The sequence below is a fragment of the Gracilinanus agilis genome, chromosome 2, assembly GCF_016433145.1.
Source record: "Gracilinanus agilis isolate LMUSP501 chromosome 2, AgileGrace, whole genome shotgun sequence".
NCBI classification, from domain to species: Eukaryota; Metazoa; Chordata; class Mammalia; order Didelphimorphia; family Didelphidae; genus Gracilinanus; species Gracilinanus agilis.
Window position 1 is genome coordinate 655,683,753 of NC_058131.1, and position 22,324 is coordinate 655,706,076.

Genomic DNA, 22,324 nt, shown 5'->3' on the forward strand with positions numbered 1-22,324 from the left:
CAAAATCATAGAGTCTCTGTGCTCAAAGAGATTCCATTCTAGAGACATCATACATTGGGGATTGGTATTGTGGCTTGGAAATGGGATGGACATTGAAGCCATTGAGGAATACATTGATATGCCCTTTTTGAAGAGTTTTCTAAAACTGGAAAGTGAAGGGAGGGGGCTGGGAAGAGGGGAGGGAGGGTACTCATTTGGGTGTCAAGGCTGCTATAAAGAACAAACATGGACAAGTATATGTTGGGGAGGGGGGCCAAGTAAAGTAGAACATGGCTGGAACCAGGGATAGATACCAAGGCGATGACAGATGCAATCACCAATCAGGGCAGAGAGTTCCCAGGACAGTAATTCTGGGGATGGGGGAAGATTAAATCCTCTTGGGAAAGCAGGGATGACACTTGAACTCAAGTCCTTCTGACTCTAGGTCAGGGGACTTCAAACAAATCACTGTGAATAAAGCCTTGCCTTTTCTTATTCCTGCCCTCCCAAGTTAGTGATATTCCCCCCCCCCTTTAGTTTGTATATATTCACTCTTTACTTATCTGTTGTTTTCCCCTGGAGTGCCAGGACTTTTTCATTTTTGCCCCTGTATTCCTGGTGCCGTATACAGTATCTGACACATAGTAGGTGTTTAATAAATTCTTGTGTTCTGATTGAATTTAATTTTTCCTCCAAAGTGGGAGTAGGGGTGGACCAGATGCCCCTTTGTCCCAATAAAGTCTAGGATGAGCCTGGGACCCCAGAAGGAATTGGGCACCCCAGATCAAGATGATTCAGGGGACTCAAGCTTCTCCATTGGTTTCTTCCTTTAGTGAAGATTGGGGTGCAGATACTGAGGTCATTACACCTCTAGTATTCCTTCTACTTCTAAGTTCAAGAACCTAGGACCAGCTGTGTGACCCTGGGCCAGTCACTTAACCCCATTGCCTACCCTTACCACTCTTCTGCCTTGGAGCCAATACACAGTATTGACTGCAAGATGGGAGGTAAAGGTTTAAAAAAAACCTAAGACCCATTCTATTTAACTCATTAGGGCAAGACTTAGTCTAAAAGCTCACACGTTTCTAACAGCAAATTGTTCAGACCCAGGGAATGGGAAGGGGAAAGGGAACAAGCATTTATTATGTACCTACTATGTGCCAGGCTCTGCGCTAAACACCTTCTGAATATTATCTCATTAAGGTTAAAGTTATTTAAGGTTCTTTAGAAAGGGTCACTGGAGAGATGACTTTTTTTTCAACAATCCTCTGCCAAAAGCACTGACCAAGAGCTATATGCTCTTGTCATAGTGGGCATCCTGCATGTGTGGAGTGTCCAGTGATTTTCTATGGACAGAGGTTTTCCCAGATGCTTTTCCTTGGATCTAATCTGATCAGACCCTGGAATACTTCAGGGTCTCTACAGTGAGATCCATGGACATCCCAGAGAGATCAAGGTGGTAATCACAGGAAAAGTGAAGTGGAGGGAAAATGTATGATGCTGTGTGACCTTGGGCAGGTCCCTTAACCCTCCATTGCCTAGCCTTTACCACTCTTCTGCCTTACACAGTATTGATCCCAGGACAAAAAGTAAGGATTTAAAAAGTGCATTATGACATGCCATTGGATGTTAATGAGTCCATTAGTCTAAATGTCTTGGACCAGATAAGTGAAGGAAAGTAAGAATGAAGGAAAGATAGGAGGAAGGGAGGAAGGAGGAAGGGAGAAAAGAAAGAAGGAAAGAGTGGAGAAAGGAAGGAAGCAGGAAAGGAGGGGAGGAAGGGAGGTAAGAGGGAAGGAGGGAAGGAGGGAAGGAAAAGGGAGAAAGGAAGGGGGAAGGAGGGAAGGAAGAGGGAAGGGAAGCAGGAAAGGAGGGAGGAAGGGAAAGAAGGAAGGAAAGAAGAAAGGAGGGAAGGAGGGAAGGAAGGGGGAAGGGAGAGAGGAAGGGAAGAAGAAGGGAGGGAGGGAGGAAAGAGGGGAAGAGGGAAGGAAGGAAGGGAGAGAGAGAGGAAGGAAAGGAAAAGAAAGGAAAGGAGAAATGAAGGAATTAGAATTTATTAAGCAGGCATCCTGCATGTGTGGAGTGTCCAGTGATTTTCTATGGACAGAGGTTTTCCCAGATGCTTTTCCTACCATATGCCAAGCACGTATTATAGATGCTTTACAAATATATGATTTGAACCAATAACTCACAAGATAGGCTAGAATTCCTTGGGAGGAGGACATGTTGGATTATAATTTGTTAAATGCCACAATGTTTTCAGTGATCACAAGTTGCTCCCTGCTGCCAAAGTACATTTTATCATTAGCATTATTTTTTTAACCCTTTACTTTCTGACTTAGAATCAATATTCTGTATCCGTTCCAAGGCAGAAGAGTGGTAAGGGCTAGGTGATGGGGATTAAGTGACTTGCCCAGGGTCACACAGCTAGGAAGTGTATGAGGTCAGATTTGAACCCAGGGCTTCCTGTCTCTAGGCCTGGCTTTCAGTCCATTGAGCCACCCAGCTGCCCCACAAAGTACATTTAAAAAATGACATTATTCTTCTGGTAATGCTCTAATACCAGATACCACTTATAGCACTTTAAAGTTGGCAAAGCGCTTTACATATATCATTCCTTTTTATTCTCGAAACAGCCCCGAGGTGGATGCTATTATAATCCCCATTTTGCAGATGAAGAAACTGAAGATGAGAGAGTTTAAGCGACTTGCTCGGTGTCACAGCTAATAAGTGTCTGAGTCAGATTTTGAACTGGGGTCTTTCTAATTCAAGGACGGTTCTTTATTCACGATGCACTTGATTAGCTTAAGGTGATCCGTGTTGGACCACCATCATTTCAGAGAAATCCAAAATGAAGGTTACCCAAAGGACAATGAAGGGACATGCAAGTAGGTGGCAGCAAATTATCAAGTCAGTGCAACATAAATATCTGCCTGCAGGCTACAAAGAGCAGTGATGACTGGGTTTTAAAAAGGTTTATTTCTATGTATACATAGAAATAATTATTTATATATACAGATAAATATTTATTTAAATATAATACATTTGTGTTATATATTTAAATGTGAATATAAACAATAAATAAATTTTATGTATACACATAAATAATAATTTTATATATAGAAATATATGTGTGCATATACATACACAAATTTATTTAAATATAATACAATAAATGTATTGCTATATAGGAAAATAGAAATAGAAATAATGAATAAATTATATATACTCATAATTCTATATACATATACATTTATTTAAATACAATACAACAAATGTATACACTACATATGAAATTATAAATATAAACAATAAATATATACATGTAAGTAATTATAAATGCATATGATTATATGTATACATATTTATTTAAATATAGTATAAGTGTATGCACTATATATGAAAAGATAAGCATAAGCAATAAATTACATATAATATAAATAATTATAAATGCACAAAATTATATGCATACATATTTATTTAAATATAATAGAGTAAATGTATACACTACATATGAACTATAAATATAAACAATAAATTATATACATGTAAATACTTATACATGCATAAGATTATATGTATACATATTTATTTAAATATAATACAATAAATGTATATACTACATATGAAAATATAAATATAAATAATAAATTATATACATGTAAATACTTATACATGCACAAAATTATTTGTAGATATATATTTAAATATAATATAATACATGCATTGCTGTGTGAAATACAAACAATAAATAAATTCTATATACATGTAAAGAATTATATGCATAAAATTATATGCACACATATAAGCATTTATTGAAATATAACATTTTTATGATATATTAATGTTTAAATACAAATATAAGAGATAGATAAATCCTACGTGTTCTTTATATTTTCCTTATTTCCTTCAGTGTCTGTCTGCCTAACCTATCCCTCCCCAGAGTTCTGGGGCAAGGGGGAAAGAGAAGATATTTTTAACTTGGGTGCCTGGCAGGGCCGAATGGTTCTCTTAACTGAAATTGGGAAGGCAGGAGGAGGGAAAGTTTTAGAGGGTTTTATTCCTGCATGTCGGGCTTGCAGCACCAGTGGAATGTCCCTGAGAGCTGTCCAGCAAGGAGGGGGGGATTGTGGGGTTGAGGCCAGAAGCCGGGCACCATCTATCTGCCTTTTCTCCATGCAGTCGATGAGAACATCGATGTCACCAGTAATGAGCCGGACCATCCCCTGACTGATGACCAGCCGGGTTCACACCCTTCTACCAGCCCTGAGAACGTCTATGAGACATCTGCTCGCCTCCTCTTCATGGCTGTGAAGTGGGCAAAGAACCTCCCGGTATTTTCTAACCTGCCCTTCAGAGACCAGGTAAATTCAGGCTACAGGAACTTCTAGAGTCGCTCTGGTTCTATCAGAAACTCTACCTATTTCCCCCAAGCCCTGCCTGTTCCACAAGAAGCCCCCTCCCTTCTTTAGCCACCTTACTGTCACCCATACCAACTCCCCGCTAATTTATTTTATTTTTTTTAAGAGGGTTTGTATCAGGATTAGCAACCAGTCAAAGTCCACAGCATATAAGCCATGCAGAACTAGAACTAGGGCAGGGCAACTGGAGGGTTGTCTTCCTCAAGGCAGGGAGAGACTTCAGCAACTACTGTCATAATCCAGGTCCAGTAAACCAGCTCGCCAAAATGCAGCCCTGCCCAGTCAACTAACGGATGGCCTTCCCTGGAGCCCCTTTCTTTCCCTTCCCAAAGTGCAGCTAGAGAAAAGGAGCCCATCCCTGGCTCAAAGAAGGTCTGAGTGGGCATGCCTTGGGGAAGAGGTGACGGTGTTTCTGCTGAAGGCTCCCACTGCCTCTTAAGTGTGTGTTAGATATTGTGTGTGACCACAGGGAAGAGAAAACCCCGGAGACTAGGTGAGATGGCAGAGGCAGAAATGGAGAGGGCACATCCTTTAGTCTCATGATAGGTGCCAGAGATGGCATCAAAGCAAGGACATGGCAGGGACTGTGAGCCCTCCGAGCTCTGTATCAGACAGCAGCCACTGTCTGCGCTTTGGTTTCAGGGATAGTGATCCCTATGACGTTTTTTTTCTCCAAGGATCCAAGATTGGTTAATATCAACTGGCAGGCAAAGGGGGGAAGAAGGGGGCACAGAGAGAACAGTCCGGAGAAAAAGCTTAGATTTCTGGGTTTCGATCAAAGTCAAAGTCTTTGAGTCAGAGAGAAACACCTTTTCTGGGAATCACAAAATCTAAGAGCTGGGAGGGACTTTGGAGATGACTTAGTCATGAGAGGTCGAGATTCCCTTCTATGGCATCTTCATTACCACATCTCATTACCACATGAAGTAATCATTGTCAGTGAGAGCTCTTGTTAGAAAATTCCTACTTATATTTAGGAGCATGTGCTCCCCCTCAATGTCAGCAATTCAAGTGCTAAAATGTAAGCACTTTGAGGGCAGGGAAAATGTCTTTAAAAAACACTGCATCCCAAAGTACCATATTAAGTGCTTAACATTTGCCTAATTGAATTGCTGAAAATGCTGCCATCTTAACTGGTCAGTGCAATTCAATATGATGAGCATTTATTTTTCCTCATGGTCAATAACAGGAAACCTCTTAGGAAAACTCAAAAGTCTTTTATTTTTACTTTTTTTTTTTTATCAGGGACAGTTTCAGTTTATAAGTTGGTAGAAGAATTAGAGGAGATTTTTTTGTTTCCATACTACAAAGGTACAAGGTAGAGAGAAATCTTGGTTGGAGGAAATAGGGAGTGGAATTAGTGAAGTCTAATTAGTCTCCACCAGTGGTGAGAATGAATTATGATCACTGGAGACAATACCTACTTTTTCCCTTGATCTCACTGGGCTACCTGGGTATGGTTGGCAGGTGTTGTGAAGCATTGAGGCCAGGGCTTTAGGCATAGTTGATTTTGGTCAGCTTCCCAGGCATTGAAAGTGAATGGACAAAGGACTACAGAAAAAAAAGACTAAAAATTAATTGGAAACTAAATAACTTTATTCTAAAGAATGACTGGGTCAAAGAACAAATCATAGAAACAACAATTTAATTAAAGAGAATGACAACAAGGAGACAAAAATACCAAAATTTAGTACTTAGGGGAAAATTTAGATCTCAAAAGGCTTAAATCAATAAAATAGAGAAAGAGCAAGTCAATAAATTGGGCTTGCAAGTAAAAAAACCCTCAATTAAACACTAAATTAGAAATCTTAAAAATCAAAAGAGAGATGAATAAAGCTGAAAATAAGAAAGTAGACAGGGAGGAGAATGGCTTGCCTACACCCTCCTCTGCTTTCTCTTTTTGCTAGTTGATCAATATTTAAAAATCTAATCTGATCACTGAACACTGATTCAAGACCCTAATGTTCCTGTCTTTCCAAACCCTGAGACTGTTTTGCATCTGACGTTCAAGATTTTCTGCAATGGATAGTGCTGGACTTGGAGTCAGGAAGACCCAAGTTTTAATCTTGCCTTAGTCACCTATTAGCTGGGTGATACTGAGCAAGTCACTTAACCTTCTAAGTCTTGGTTTCCTTATTTATAGAATGAGGATTATAATGGCACCTACTTCAAAGGGTTGTCTTAATACTCAAATAAGATAACATAGATAAGAACTTTGCTAACTTAAAAGTGCCATATAAATGCTATTTATTGTTATTGTTGATGGAGGCAGTTAGATAGAAGTGAATAGAAGGCTAGGTCTAAAGTCAGGAAGATGTGAGTTCAAATATGACCTCAAATACTTACTAGTTGGGTAATCTCTGGTTGCTTTAATTCACTGGGGAAGGAAATGGCAAACCACTCCAGAATCTTTGCCAAAGAAACCTCAAGAACAGAATCAGCATGCTATGAAGAGTTGGACATGACTGAACAATAAAACTATTATTATTTTTTTAAACCCTTTTCTGTCTCAGCATCAATACTAAACAATGATTTCAAGGGGAAAGAGGAGTTAGTAAGGGCCAGGCAATTTGGAGTTATGTGACTTGCTCAGGATCACACAGCTAGGAAGTGTCTGAGGATACAGTTGAACCCAGGTTCTCATGACTACAAGCCTGGTGCTCTCTCCACTGTGCCATCTAGCTGCCCCAGCTATCATTTACTTCTTTTTTTTTAAAAACCCTTAACTTCTATGTATTGACTCCTAGGTGGAAGAGTGGTAAGGGTAGGCAATGGGGGTCAAGTGACTTGCCCAGGGTCACACAGCTGGGAAGTATCTGAGGCCAGATTTGAACCTAGGACCTCCCATCTCTAGGCCTGGCTCTCAATCCACTGAGCTACCCAGCTGCCCCCTATCATTTATTTCTGCACGTTTCCCCAACCCTGCTCCCCAATTTATTTTTCTCTAGGCTCAACATGCCAAATTTTCTTAACTAATCTTTATGGCATGACTTCATGACCCTCAACTATCCTGGCTGCTCTCTTCTGTCTCTAGAAGTAGCCAAGCATCATGGCAGAAAGCGCCCTGGGTCTGGAATAAGGAAGACCTGAGTTCTCAAATACTTAATAGTTATGGGGCTCTGGGCAAGTCACTTAACTTCAATCAATCAATCAATATTTATTGTCTCTCTATATATATACTTAGGGGAAGGTAGGCAGCACAGACAGCCAGGTATAAGGTTGGTTTGGTTTCAAATCTGGCTTCAGATTCTTCCTAGCTGTGTGACCCTGGGCAAGTCATTGAACCCAACTGCCTAGCCCTTACGGCTTTTCTATCTTAGAATTGATACTGACTGAAGGAAAGGGTTGGTTTTTTTTTTTTTTGGTTTTTTTTTTTAAGTGTCTACTATTTTCCAGGTACTGTGCTGAGCAATGGGGATATAAAAGACAAAAAAAGGGGTAGCTGGGTAGCTCAGTGGAGTGAGAGCCAGGCCTAGAGACAGGTCCTAGGTTCAAACCCAGCCTCAGATACTTCCCAGCTGTGTGACCCTGGGCAGGTCACTTGACCCCCCATTGCCCACCCTTACCAATCTTCCATCTATGAGACAATACACCGAAGTTAAGGGTTTAAAAAAAAAAATTAAAAAAAAAATAAAAAAAACAAAAACCAGTCCCTATCCTCAAGGGGTTTATACTCTAATGGGGAATACAACATGCAAACAAGTCTATACAAAGCAAATTAAATATAGAATAAATGGGAAATAATTAACAGAGGGAAGGCACAAGAATTAAGAGAGGTTGGGGAATCGTGGCAGAGGGACAACTAAGTGGAGCAGTGGATAGAGTGTTGGGTCTGGAAATTAATTTGTGAAAATTAAATTGTGAAATTAATTTTTTAACCCAAGCATAGGATTTTACACGTATCCCTTTCGAATGTAATCTCTTCTGGTTTTTCCATCATTTTGCCCTCTTAAGATGGATCTGAATCCTGACTTGTCATCCGCAATATTCACTATCCCTAAGCTTGGTGTCACCTGTAAGTCTGATGAACATGCTGTCTATCTATGCCTTTATCTAAATTATTCCTGAAAATGTAAATAGCACGGGGTCATTCACAGATCCTTGGGGCATTCCTTTGGAGACTTCCTTCAAGGTTGAATCATATCATCAATGATTACTCTAAATTGTACATCCAGTTTGGGATACATCTGACTCTGCTGTCGTTTGTCCTTCATCTCATCCAGAAGAAGAACAGGAGAGATTGTTAAAGACTCTGCTGAGGTTGCTAGAACGTGCTCATAGCATCCCCTGAGCTGCCATTTTAGTAACTTGTCCAAAGTGGAAATGGCAAGACCAGTCCAAGACAAATGGCAAGACAAAGTCCAAAGTGGAAATTGTCCAAAGTGGAACTGGCAAGACCAGTTCCAAATGATGCCATGCATCAAGGCTCTCTGTGGTCATGACTTCCTTTGTAAAAGTTCAGTAACCATTTCTTTATCTCAAGTTCATTTTCAGTCCATTAGGAAGCCTCCTGATGTCTGCCTTTTCTGCTTATATTGCTCCTTAATCACTTCTTTCCTTCCTAGTTTCCTCCCCCACCCCTTTCTGAAAGGACACAAGACTGGGTGCCCCGTGTGCCCGATCTGGGTGCTCCATGTGCCCCAGGGGGGCCAGGCAGAGGGAGGACTTCTGTTCACAGTTGCCCAGGCAGTGAGTGGCCCAGCTGGTCATGGCCCAGAGCCCAGAGCAGTAGGCTTGCTGCCCCAGCAGCTGATCCCAGCTCAGGAGGTTTCTGTGGTTTTTAGAATCTCTCAAAAATGCTTCTTGTTCTCTAGGTGATTTTGTTGGAAGAGGCCTGGAGTGAGCTGTTCCTCCTATGTGCCATCCAGTGGTCTTTGCCTCTGGAGAGCTGTCCACTGCTGTCTGTGCCAGACCCAACCCCTGGCATTCAAGGAAAACTCATGTCTGCTGCAATAGAGACTCAGATCCTACAGGAAACCATTGCCCGATTCAAATCACTCACAGTGGACCCCACTGAGTTTGCATGCATGAAGGCTCTCGTCCTCTTCAAACCAGGTAGGCACAAGCCAAACTTGGATGCTGGAAAATTGGGTAGGTCAGTGGGACTCCCAACATTTTCTCAATGGACCTGGGCACCCTCCCAGAGGTTTGTGTGCTTTTGTCATGTTAGCCCACCACAGGCACAGGCATTAGGCAATAACCCCCTGCCATGTCCTCTTACAGGCTCGTCTTCCATCCCAAGTGCCTCTCCCATCTCCCCTACCAAAAAGGTCTGCTGGGGCAACATAGGAAGGAGGGGCCCCCTCTGATAATATTGACTGGCTTCAGTTGGGCATGGTAGGGTGCTTGCTTGAAATGAAGACTCCTTCCCTGGGGGCAATTTAACTGCCAGTTGAGATGCCCAGCCCTGAGACAAAAAGGCAGTATCATGGTGCTGGACTGGAAGTACCTTTTGGTCCTTGAGTCCCTCCGCAGCTTAGAGTTTTTATTTTTTATTTTTATTTTGAATATTTCCCCATAGTTACATATTTCATGTTCTTTCCCTCTCCCCCAAGCCCCCTTAACCCCCCTTAGCCGAAGCACACTTCCACTGGGTTTTACATGTATCATTAAGACCTAATTCCATATTATTGATAGTTGGACTAGAGTTATCGTTTAGTGTCTACATCCCCAATCATATCCCCATCAACCCATGTGATCAAGCAGTTGTTTTTCTTCTGTGTTTCTCCTCCCACAGTTCTTCCTCTGAATGTGGCTAGTTTTCTTTCTCATAAGTCCCTCAGGCTGGCTCTGGATCCTTGCATTTCAGCTAGTTTTTAAACTGGAATCAGCGAATTTTTTTTAACATTTTGATAATTTTATTTCAATACAATTGGTTTTCTTAGTAATCCTATGCGTTTTATTATATGAATTTAAAAATGTGAGCTCCACAGGCTTTACTATTAAAGGGGTCCATGACATACACCCAAACGTGAAGGACTCTGGACTCCAGGTAGGTGTTTGGCAGAGTAGACTAGATGAAGGGAGGGAGACTGGGGATGCCAGGAAACATGAGGTCCAAATCCTAAAGTTAGTAGAGGTAGAAGGAGGTAGGAATGTTCAAGGGAACCTAAGTCTAAGGTGCCTCAAGCAACTGCTTCCCAGGATGTGTTCTCTCCGGTTTGGGGTTTTCATCCTCCCATATATTTTTCTATTTTTTATTGTCATGCAAAATATAGTGGTAATTATTGTAAGAGCAAAGTCATACATAATAAATAATACCCCCAAATAAAACCATAAATACACTGATGCAAAAGACAACTAACTCCAACAGTTCTTTCAGGAGGGTCCCAGATCCTGGGAGTAGCCAAGTTTTCACCGTGGATCGTACACTATTGCTGTTATTTTTTCTCCCGGTTCTGCTTACTTCACTCTGCGTTGGTTCCTGCAGATCCTTCCAGCCTTTTCTGAAGTCATCCTGCTCATCCTTTCTTATAGCACCGTAGCATTCCACTGCCAACGTGTACCACAATTTGTTCAGCCATTTCATACCCCCCCCCGTTGACGTCTTTCCCTGCCTTGATTCCTGGTCCCTTCTTTCTCTTCTAAGCCCTTTATGGGAAATCTGAGTTCTTGTAGGGTCCGTTTGAGCAGGCAGAATACAATGTTAGCCATCCTTCAGCTGAAAAATCCCATTAGTGGGCTGAAAGAAAGGGGGGAGACAGGGTGAGAGAAGGACCTGGAGAGAGGCATTCGGAAGCCCCAAATCACCTTCTCATCTACGCACGTGCTCTCCTTCAGTGGTCCTTCAGACCTGCAGCCCCCAGGAGCGAGAGTGAGATGTTCCAAGTCTGAAAGTATATCAAAATATTGTGGGTATTATGGTGCTGTCCATTTCTGGGTCCGTATTCAAAGCTTTGTGGACCCCATTTGTAGAATAATGTTTTTAAATGCATATGATATATAAGTTCATAAAACAAAACAGTTCTACTGAAAGAGTTTGTTAAAATTCTAAAAAACGAAAAACGATGAGCATGGACCTCAGGTTGAGAGCCACTACAAATCGAAGGTCTCTTCCAGCTCTGAATTTATGATGTTTTTCAACAAGCATCCACTGGGGACCACAGGCTAAGGCGTGGACTTTCATTTTCCCCGTCTGTAAAATAGGGATAATACTTGCATTCCTCCCAGGGCTGTGGTAAGCAACATACTTTTTAAACCTTAAAATACTGCAGAAATGTGAGTGATGGCCTTTGCTTCCTAGAACTTCTACTTGGAGTATTTCAGAAGAGGAGAACCTGAACTCAGTCATCTGTGAAGCTTTGGGAAAAGGCCTTTTTCTTTCTGCTTGTATTTTTAAGTGTCTTTTCTATTAGCTTAAACAGTCTTCATTTCTGTCCTTGAGAGGCAAGTGTGATAGCCTAAAAAAAAAAGATTTTAGAATGATGCCAAGTTTCTTATCCTCATAAATGCCACACTTGATAATGGAGTGTTCAGCTGTTGTTACTCAGGCCCTAGCCTCTCTCTGCCTCCACCACTCCATCCCCACCGCCATCTTTGAAAACTGCGATAGGAGGACTTCTCAGTAAAACCATCTGGCGGTGGAGGCCAAGCACTTACATTTACTTCCTGCCTATAGGGTCAGGCATTTATTTTTTTAATTTTTATTTTTTTAAAACCCTTACCTTCCATCTTGGAGCCAATACTGTGTATTGGCTCCAAGGCAGAAGAGTGGTAAGGGCTAGGCAATGGGGGTTAAGTGACTTGCCCAAGGTCACACAGCTGGGAAGTGTCTGAGGCCAGATTTGAACCTAGGACTCTAGGCCTGGCTCTCAATCCACAGAGCTACCCAGCTGCCCCAGAGAAGTCAGAAATTAAAAACAAAACCCAAACATACTAGAATGTTGTTGGTTTCTTTCAAAATTCTGCTTAATTTTGTAGACAAAGTTATAAATCGCTGTCATTAGTTGTGCAATTTGTAAATGTGTTAGAAGCAGGAATAGGAAAAAATATCTATTTTTATTTTAGAGTTGGAGGGGACCTCAGAGGCTACCTTTTTACAGCTGAAGAAGCAGCTTCTCATCTCTTGGCAAACATTTCTTTTTGTTTTGCAAGTTGAGATTAAATTTGATTCGTGGGCGGTAGCTGTAACAGGGCCCTGGGTCTGTTGTTGAACCTGGGGACCTTCTGTTAGTGTGAGCTTCCCCATATACTGGCAAGGCGCTGGGTAAAGGCTATTTCACTTGGGTCAGATCAGACAGCCTGTAATAAATGTGGACCATGAGGGCTGTATTTGTCACTATCTCCATAATCTGTTCTTTTGTTCTTTATTTGTCACTGACATTTAAGGGTGATTTTTAGGAGCGGGTCAATTTAGATAGAATCCATATTTGTGTCTTAAACAGTCACTTTTGATTGCAGAAGGTGCTCCAAAGAGTAGCATCTAGTAATTCAATCTCCTTCCAAATTCTTGGAAGAAAAATATTTTAATTAGAATTCATTTTAATTCCAACGAATAAACAGCTAGCAAAGGACTCTACAAACGCCTCATTTGATCCTCCCCATCACTTTGGGGAGCATTTTATGGATGAGGAAACGGAGGCAGGATTTGAATCTGGGTCTTCCCAGCCCCCAGTCTAGCCCTAGCGGGAAGGAGGACCCCCGAGGGCGGGCCGTGGGCCAAGCTTGCTCTCCCCCTCTTCCTAGAGACGCGGGGCCTGAAGGATCCAGAGCAGGTGGAGAATCTGCAGGACCAGTCTCAGGTGATGCTGGGGCAGCACAACAAGATGCATTACCCCAGCCAGCCCGTGAGGTAAGCCGGCTTTCGGGGCTGGCCGTTCCGCCCCCGTTAGTCATTTGGACTATCCACGTCTGTCTGTCTGTCTGTCTGTCTGTCTGTCTCCATCTACTTCTATCCATCCATCCACCCACCTACCTGTCTGTCCCTCTACGCACCGACGCTTAGTGTTGGATCCAAGGCAGAAGAGCGGGAAGGGCCCAGGTCACCCGGCTAGGAAGGGTCCGAGGCCGCATCGGAACCCAGGACCTCCCGCCCCCCGCCCGGATCTCTATCCATGGAGCCCCTCAGCAGCCCCTGGAATACTCTTTTAATATAGAAAGCGGAGTCTCGCTTGGGGCGTTTCCCGCCGTTATGCGCACACCCGGCGCTGCCCAGCTGGGGCTTTGTGGATAATTGGGGGGGATGGGAGCGTTAGATCGCTAAGGGCAATGCCTTCCCTGTGCGAGGAGCCTTTTCTTTCCTCCTTTCCAGGTTCGGAAAACTGCTTCTGCTTCTGCCCTCCCTGAGGTTTATCTCTTCGGATCGCATCGAGCTCCTCTTCTTCCGCAGAACCATAGGAAACACACCCATGGAGAAGCTCCTCTGTGATATGTTCAAAAACTGACGACTGCGCCATCTTCCCTCCCACGCACCCACGCGGGCATTGGGGAGGCCGATCCGGCACGGCCTGAATCCATGCACCCACATTGTTCATACAGCGTCTCTCCATCCCATCCATTCCCCATCCTCCATCCCCCTTCCCTTCAACGCCAGCTTTTCCAAATCTTCAGTAAAAGCCATCCACGAAGCCTCCGGGAACAACCTTCTGTTACGACAAACATCCATGCTTTTGTCTCTGAAGTGGAAGAAATGCTTCAAGTCTCTCAAAATACGGTGAGGAATCCATCCATGACCGCGGCGGTTAGTGAGAAGCCCCTTCCAGGCCTAGAGAACTTCCTGGAGGAGGTGGCTCCCATGGGGTGGTCTGAGGAAAGATGGACTCCTGGTTGACTGGAAAGAATGGAGAGGGCTGCCGGAGGAAGAACACAGTGAAGGAAGCCTCCCTGAGGAGTCCTCATCAACCAAACTTTTAGACCCTTTCAAACCTCACTCTCCATACTCCCACTTATCCGCCATACGCTAAATCCAGTTCCTTTTCCAAAAGCCTCCTCCTCCATGCTGGGGTCCCCGTCAGAGTCCTTAGAAAGCACCCGTTTAGCAAGGCACACAGCACAGATGCGCAGGGCTGGACACCTCCCACAAAAGGAGAGCCCTTTTGAAAATAAACGCTTTAATCCTAGCAGACTGTCAAGCGCCCCAGTTAGCGCCTCACACTGCCGGCTGTGATCTGTAGCAACGATAGTTTCTGGACCGAAGAAAAGAGTCAATTGTGCGCCTGAGGAGGAAGTCTGCAGAGCGCTCCCTCTTAGCGGGATTATAGACACTCAGCCCAGAGGCAGGACACCCCCCCCCCCCCCCCCCCACACGGGCCCCTTCTAGAGAAGGGTGTGCTATAGACTTAGTGCCCTCCGATGTAAATAATAAAAGGGGAAACTTTTGGACAAGTTCTGGTTTGTCGTCTCTTAGAGTGGTACAGCTCCTACTTTAATTTGGAAAAGAATGGCTTATTTTTCTTCATGAGTGAACCCATTTATAGGTCTGACCGTCCTGGAGAAGGTCGGTCTTTATTTCTAAGCTATGTGCGTGTTCCTTTTTGGTGACGAGATCAAGCAGAGGCTGATTACACCCCTTCGCCTCTCCCCACCAAGCCTCAAAAAGCAGCACGGACGAGAACGGAGCCCTCCGTGGGGGCGAGGACGGAATGGCGCTTTACATGGCGGCTCTTGGCGAGGGGACAACCTCAGAGCCCTTTCCTCCTTCAGTCACACCTTCAGAATACACCGGAGGCGCAGTGCTTTCCTTACAAATAAATCAATATAAACAGGAAGTTGTGGCAGTTCATGCAGAAGAGTTGAGAGAAAACAAATTGCTCAGATATTGCTTTAAGCTTTGTTCTTTAATAAGCCAGGAGTTACTTGTTCATAAAGCTGGTTTTGTACAGCCATACAGCATATATTTAAGAAATAACAGAAATTGCACTTTACACATATGAGGCCTTGTTCCCCAAAGGAAAATCTGACATGGAATCAGAAAGTGCCTGTTGACTGCATCATGAACATAATCCGGCTCTGTGGCCAAGGCAAATCATTTTCTGTGTGTGTGTGTGTGTGCGTGTGTGTATGTACATATATATATATTTTCTTTATTTTTAAACAGGTAAAATTTATAGAGTATGACAATACGTACTTTGTTGTTTTAATTTATACTCAGCATACTTAATATAAATTACTTTAAAAATCCATTAAAAATAATAATATAATAATCCACAGTCTGTGCCCTTTCCCATGGTAAGTACAATCACTTGGTACAAAGAGTGTATCTTATATGAAAGCATTTTTCTGACCTACCTAAGAGAGAACTGGAGAATTGGCATGACGCTTTAAACATAGACCAGAAAAATGAACAGCTTTCTTTCTGGAATCTGTTCAAAATAGATACAATGGACCAAACTGACCCAGACAAATCTGCTCTAAAATGATTTCCCTGTTCCCTTTAAAGACCAAATCAAAGTGGGGTGGTGATGGTAGCAGGCTACAGGAATGTTAGAAGCAAAAGAAGTCAGAGGACTGATTGTCCAAACCCAAACTTGAAAGTTTCATGAGTAGGGTGCTCTCCTTAGCAGTAAGGAGGAAATGAAAAGGGAGCAGAAATTCTGAAAAATGGAAATAGCAGCAGATGTATAACACTTTAAAATGAGGAGGGGCGTGTAAAGACCTTGTTAACTATTCTAGATGGTGAAAATATTCTTTTCTGAGTCTTGAGACTAATTTAAAATTGCATTGGCTATGAAAACATTCTGAGAGCACTGTATATTTTACTTCTGTTTTCCCAGGCTGCTGGGAAAATGGAAAAACAAAACAAAACACCACACCATAAAGAACAACAAAAAAATCCTACTTCCAACAAATGGTTCATTTTAAGCTAAAGGGATGGCAGAATTGGAACAGACTCTTTCTCATCTGCTTTTACAATATTAAAATCCAACCTTTAAGTTAGGGGTTAGAGGAATAACAGAAGAGCAGCTCTCTAGGCTGTCAGTAAGATACTCACAAACTGTTCCCTCTTGGGGATGACGGAGCTATGTGGCTCTGTCAGTCTCTAAAGGGTTTGTGGGAAGCAACAGAGTTTCTTTAGACTGTCAATCTGGAAACTGATCATATGTTTTCACTCAATTTTTTCCAAGCTTCGTAGGCAGGAGAGAAAGCCAGTTCATCCCGGTGGAGAAGCTGATGTTTGGATGGTTTCATCTATCCAGTACAATGCTGAATTTAAAATTTAGAATTTAAAATTTAATTTTTAATTTAATGGCAGAAAATCTAGGATACTGATTGGGGAAAAGGGGTGGGATGTGTGAAGTCACAGGTTATACAAAGTCACAGGTAATACAGAGTTCAAGCCCAACAGAGAAATTGCCATGCCACTGCACCAAAAAAAAAAAAAAAAAAAAAAAAAAAAAAATCCTTTTAGGATCTATAAGCAGAGTAATAAGAATGAATCACTAAAGAAAAAAAAAGTAGGGCTGTGTGATACTGATGTAGATCAAATTTTGTGATCACAAAGTGATTTTAAAATGAAATTTTAACATAGTCTGCCAGATTATTGATCTATCAATCAAAAGGTGGAAACTAACAGGTATATAGCTTTTAAACCAGGCTCTAATTACTGAAAAATTAGGTGAAGAAATCTTTCTAAATAGTTATGGCATCACCACCAGCAAAAGTCTTTCTTTCCTAGGAAGATTGTTTCTAGGTTGCCTATAAGAAAGCCTTACTTTCTAGTCTCTCAAACACCATTCCCTACCAATAATTCTGATTGGTTATTTTAAAAAGCCACAAATCTGTCAATAATAAGGAAGGCTTTATTTAATTTGATCCAAAATTAAGACTGAGGTCCCTGAGAAAAAACTGTAAGTTCTCTTATTTACCATTAACCTCTTCCTATAAAATGACTTGGAATATTTTTGTGTAAAATTTTAATCTTTTAATGAAAAATAGCTTCAGATGGGTAACACACTGGAGTGTGAGTCCCAGCCAATTACATAAGGTAGATTAGGAGCAATAAAATGCAGTTAGTAATGCCCTCTCTTTCTCCAGGATCCTGCTCATAAAGGGATCCAATGTTTATAAGAGCTAGAGAGTGGGGAAGGGAGAGCCAGTCAGGTGAGGTTGGCCCAGGAGGAAAATGAATCATTTTCCTCATGTGAAAAGGCTCCCAAATTTATTTCTACAGAACCTGATGAGAAAGGGTACTCTGTGGAGAGCTTTAAAACAGAAGTATTTCTATAATGATGCTTAGAGAACCCATCTCTGCCACTGCACAAGACTAGAATTTGTTATTTCCCATCTTCCCCCACCTACTCCATGCTGAGCTCCACAATATGCTGAAAAATATGAACTTTAAAATAATGGGGACAAATCTGATATTCAATCATATGGTTATTCTACTCTGGAGTCTGAAGTCTTCCTATCCCTAGCAGAAACCACTTAGAGCACAGGAGAACAATTGGTCAGGAAGTCCACTGTTACCTGCAGCCACCATGCGGAATGATGCCTTAGGCCTGTTGGTCCAAAAAATGCCATCTTTGTTGTGCAGCTTATGCACAACCAACCAGCAGTATGTTGGTAACTCAGAATGCTGTGTAACCTGAGAGACTGTCTCACAGAAGGTCTTAATATTTAGTTCAGACAAGTTTTAATAATAATGGAGCCGACTTATGACAGGTCACAAGACAATGTTAGGAATAAACCCACCCAGACATTAAGGTTAAGGATGGCAAATCCTCTTTCTCAGAACAGTGCATATGGTAATTAGACAAACTGCATTAGGAACTTCAAAAATAACATTTTCACATATCTCAAGAAAGGGTGTCACAGTTCAGCGAGGCGAGCACACCTTCATTCCTCACACATTATAAATAGCAAAGACAAATTTTAGAATCTCACAAATGCTAAGAAGCTTAGGATGAGAGCTCATCATGAGGTGTATGGGGACCCTCTGTGGTGAAAAATGGCATTGCTTTCCCCAAACACACAAACGAGAATTTTGTCTTCAGTTCTGATGGCCCATTGTCTCTCCCCTGCTCTTCACTGTGGGAAAAGATTCCATGGGAAAGAGTTTAAAAAGACACACACACACACACACACACACACACACACACACACACACACACACACACACACACACCTATTTCTGTATGTATGTATATATATTATATATAATATATATTTACAGTAAACTTCAGCAACCAGAAGATTAATAAAAATAGCTTCAAGTAGTCCTTGATTTTTTTTTTATCTGTTTAATACTGATGGTCTGAGGAAAAAGAGAGAAAAGTTAGTTGGGTCACATTTTAAAAAATAGTATTTTCCTTTTGGCAGCTTTTTGTAACATTTATTCATGCACTATTGCATATGAACGTTTTGGAAGATATAATTAAACAGTCACACTTTTTGGGGTAGGGGTGAGACTTTCCTGATGATTTTCCAGCAGAACGAGTTGTTAATATGCTGTCTCTTGTTTGATGATCAGTGGATACAGAGCAACACAAGAGGGATTATGATGCAGCTTTAAAGTCTGAGGATCACAGATCTAATAAAATGTAAAAAAAAAAAAGGAACCTGGTTCTTTGCGCCCAGGGAACACGGGAGTTGTATGGCTATTGAAAACTCGGCACACTTGTGTATTTGGCGCAAACCAACCAGGAGTCAAACTGGCATTGGTTATTCTGACATCTTAACAAAATAAAATAAAATAAAATAATCTCTTCTTTCATTGCATAACCCTATAGTGTGTGAGACATGCTCTGATTGTTTAATGGAAATGAGAGCCTTGTGATTTTCACTTGACAACAAAGTGGAGTGCATTATAAATAGTCTGGAGTGAAGAGCTCCATTCATTTGTTCTAGGTCCTTGGGAAAGTTTAAATCAGCTGCAGCCTCTACGTACTCCCAAGCATATCCAAGTCTATAACCTTTGCGTTTGAGGTCAAGAAGAACGGACCTATTCCTTGCGGGTCAACCATCTGTTGGTCCAAGAGGCCCGCCATGCCTGCCTTTGCGCCCCATCGCTCACTCCGACTCAGACGGTGGTAGATTGCTGGGGAGAAGGGAGAAGAGGCAAAGGCAAAGCCCCATAGAGCTAACTGGGAAAGCCTTCTGCAGTTCTTTGGACATCTGTTCAAAGAATAAATCCTGGCAGGTTCTGAGTTTCCCCAAGTTAAGAACAGCTAAAGCCACAGCTACAACTCTTCCCGGCAGGTTTCGCTGAGCCTGTCTGGCTCCTCCTTTCCACTATCCCCCTGGGAGGCCGGGATCCAAGCCGGCAGCGGCTGCTTTGGCTCAGGCAGGAGGCGGGACAGTTGCTGATGACGGTGCCTAGGATGGACGGCTATGAGTGAGCGTCATGACAGGGGAAAACCCTAAGATGAGATGCTGCCACCACTCTGTGGCGGTGAGGGGACAGGCGCCTGCTGGGTCAGACCATGAACTCTTTGCTGTTCCCATAAAGAATCTGTTGCTGGGTAGCACCACAGTCAGGATCCGCATTTCTTTTGTGACTTGCCCCTAATGTCCCCTCTGGGAGGTCTTTGGTTTTCTGGGGTGAGTTTTTCACATTCTTGAGTTTTTGTTTGCCTTTTTCAGGGTTGAATGTGCCTCGGCTAATGAACTGAGGCCTATCCTCCAGGGTCCTGGCCTGGTACAGGGAACCTTCCACCACTAGCCGGGACTCGGGGGTCTCGCCAACTGAAGCAGCTCGGTAGAAGGGGGATTTGGAATGAATCTGAAATCGCTTTCTGGTCCCATGAGAAGAGGCTACGCTGTACGGAGACAGAGAGGAAACGGCAAAGTCCACTGAATCCAGAGATTCCTGTTGTTTTTTCAGCTGCCTTCGCAACTTAGTTGATGATTCAATCTTAGAAGGCTTCAGGGAGCCAAGTGCTAAACTTTTCTCTGGCAAAATGAAAAAGACAAAAGTCAAGCAATGCTCTCTATAATGATAATTATCACTGTCACGAACAGACTTTAATGTATGCCTATTAAAGGTTGGGCTGGGAAGACTTATCTGAAACAGAGGTAAAGTCAACAAGGGGATGTCACATAGGGCCATGTGGCTCAGTTCAGCCCCCCCCCACATCCCCCCCAACCCCCCCCCGCCCACTTAATTCCTTCCCGAGATCTTTTAGTTCAATATTTCAGTATAAGTGGTTTCCTTTATAATCCTAATACATTTTATTGTTATGTATTTAAAAGCATTCAGAGAAGAAGTCCTAGGTTTCACCAGACACTGTCAGAGGGGGCCAAGTAATACAACAAAAGGCATTATAAGGTGAGACAGAAACCAAGTTACAATACTGGCTGTGCATTTTAGCTATACACTACGATAAAGAGAAACCATTTCCCCCTTAGAAATTGCCCCCACAATAGAAGAAACCACAATTTGAAATCTTTAGTACCTAAGAACCACAGAAGGCTCACAAAGGGGCTGCACACCGGTTATCCACTGGGGCACTTTCTCCCTTGCGTTGCTCAGAACCCATCTGGGCCATCTGGGAAGTGGAAAGTGAACCTACCATCACTTCACCTGCTCCTCTGGCCTAGCTCACCAGAACCCATCTGGACTGTCTGCCTGATTACACTGAATATAGGACATGGAGACATCAAGTCTGTCTCTTTTGGTGACATGGAAGACCCCAAGTTACCCTTTGCTTTGCCCTGGAGTCCTCGAGGCTTCATCACATGCTCTGTGGCTAGTTCTTTTGGACTCAGAACCTATCACATGACCTACAGATACAACCAAAGAGCCCCTGGCTTTGCCATCATCCACTCTTGTGCCCTTGAGAGCTTTTGGACCTTTCCATTTCTACTGAAGCTTAACTTTCTTTTGCATCTGTATCTCCAATGCTTTGCACAAAACCAACCAAACAAAAAACCCTTGCCATGGGTTTTAGGTTCAATACTAAGTCTCAGTTCCAAAGCAGGGTAGACAATGGGAGTTAAGTGACCTGCCCCACGTCACATAGGAAGGGAACATCTAAAGCCATATTTGAACCCAGGACCTCCTGTCTCTAGGCCTGGCTCTTGATCCACTAAGTTACTACCCCAGTAAATGGTTTTTAAAAATTCACTTACTGGGTAGAGACAAGACGGTGGAGAAGATATACAGAGACCCACCTGATGTCTACTAAATTAAACAACTTTGATATAATGCCTCAAAACAAATTCTGAAACAGCAGAACCCACAAAAGGATGGAGTGAAACAATTTTTCAGCCCAAGTTAATTCAAAAGGTCTATCTCAGGAGGGTAGGAGTGAAGCACAGAACATTATGCTAAGGCAGGCCCCTTTAGGAAGGCTGTGTGGATTTTGAGGGCAGCTGAACTACCAATAAGGCTTCCAGAACTCTCAGACACACAGACAGTAAGGGGGCTAGACAACTGCTCAGAAGGAGATTACTGGGGTCCCTTTGTTGGCTCTGGGTACAGGACTCTGTTGCACTGCCCACACAAAATTCCCAGTCACAGTCCTGGTTTGCAGTCCCAGGTGAACAGGGGACGACCCTAGTCACAGTTTCAAGGGGGAAAAGAGCACAGGCTGGAAGAGTATTAAATACACCACTCCTTACATTATATCGCCTTAGAAGAACTGAAAATTTTCAACTTCCCAGAGCTAGCTCTGAAGGCAGCTGCAAGGCAAACATGAAGTTTGGAATAGAAGACTCTTTACCATATGAATAGAGTCTACTTGTAACAAGTGCCACACCCCCCCTTAAAGTTAAAAGACAAAGACTAAAAAAGACTTAACAACAAAAAGAAATTCAAAATAGAAAGTTAATTTGGTGACAGGGAAGATGAAAATACAAACTAAGAAGACAGAAAGTCTATTGCATCCAAAGCCTCCAGAAAAATGTAAATTATTTTCAATCCCAAAAAGAATTATTCAAGGAGCTCAAAAAAAGATTTTAAAAATAAAATATGAGCTAGAAGAAAATTGGGAAAAGAAATGAGAATGATACAGGAAAATCATGAAAAAAGAGTCAATAGTTAATAG

The 22,324-nt window shown here is 42.4% G+C and overlaps 2 protein-coding genes across 2 annotated transcripts in view; one reads left to right on the plus strand and one right to left on the minus strand.

The window, feature by feature from the left end:
* Positions 1-13,783, plus strand: part of NR2E3 (nuclear receptor subfamily 2 group E member 3) — a 30,028-nt gene extending 16,245 nt beyond the window's left edge. Inside the window, exons 5-8 of the mRNA XM_044662715.1 lie at positions 4,162-4,343; positions 9,215-9,455; positions 13,086-13,191; positions 13,651-13,783. Of these exons, the coding sequence (XP_044518650.1) occupies positions 4,162-4,343; positions 9,215-9,455; positions 13,086-13,191; positions 13,651-13,783 (662 nt within the window). The remainder of the gene's footprint in view (positions 1-4,161; positions 4,344-9,214; positions 9,456-13,085; positions 13,192-13,650) is intronic.
* Positions 13,784-18,579: 4,796 nt separating this feature from the next.
* MYO9A (myosin IXA) overlaps positions 18,580-22,324 on the minus strand; it is a 232,246-nt gene continuing 228,501 nt past the window's right edge. The window contains exon 42 of the mRNA XM_044665785.1: positions 18,580-20,228. Coding sequence (XP_044521720.1) covers positions 19,753-20,228 — 476 coding nt within the window. The 3' untranslated portion in view covers positions 18,580-19,752. The remainder of the gene's footprint in view (positions 20,229-22,324) is intronic.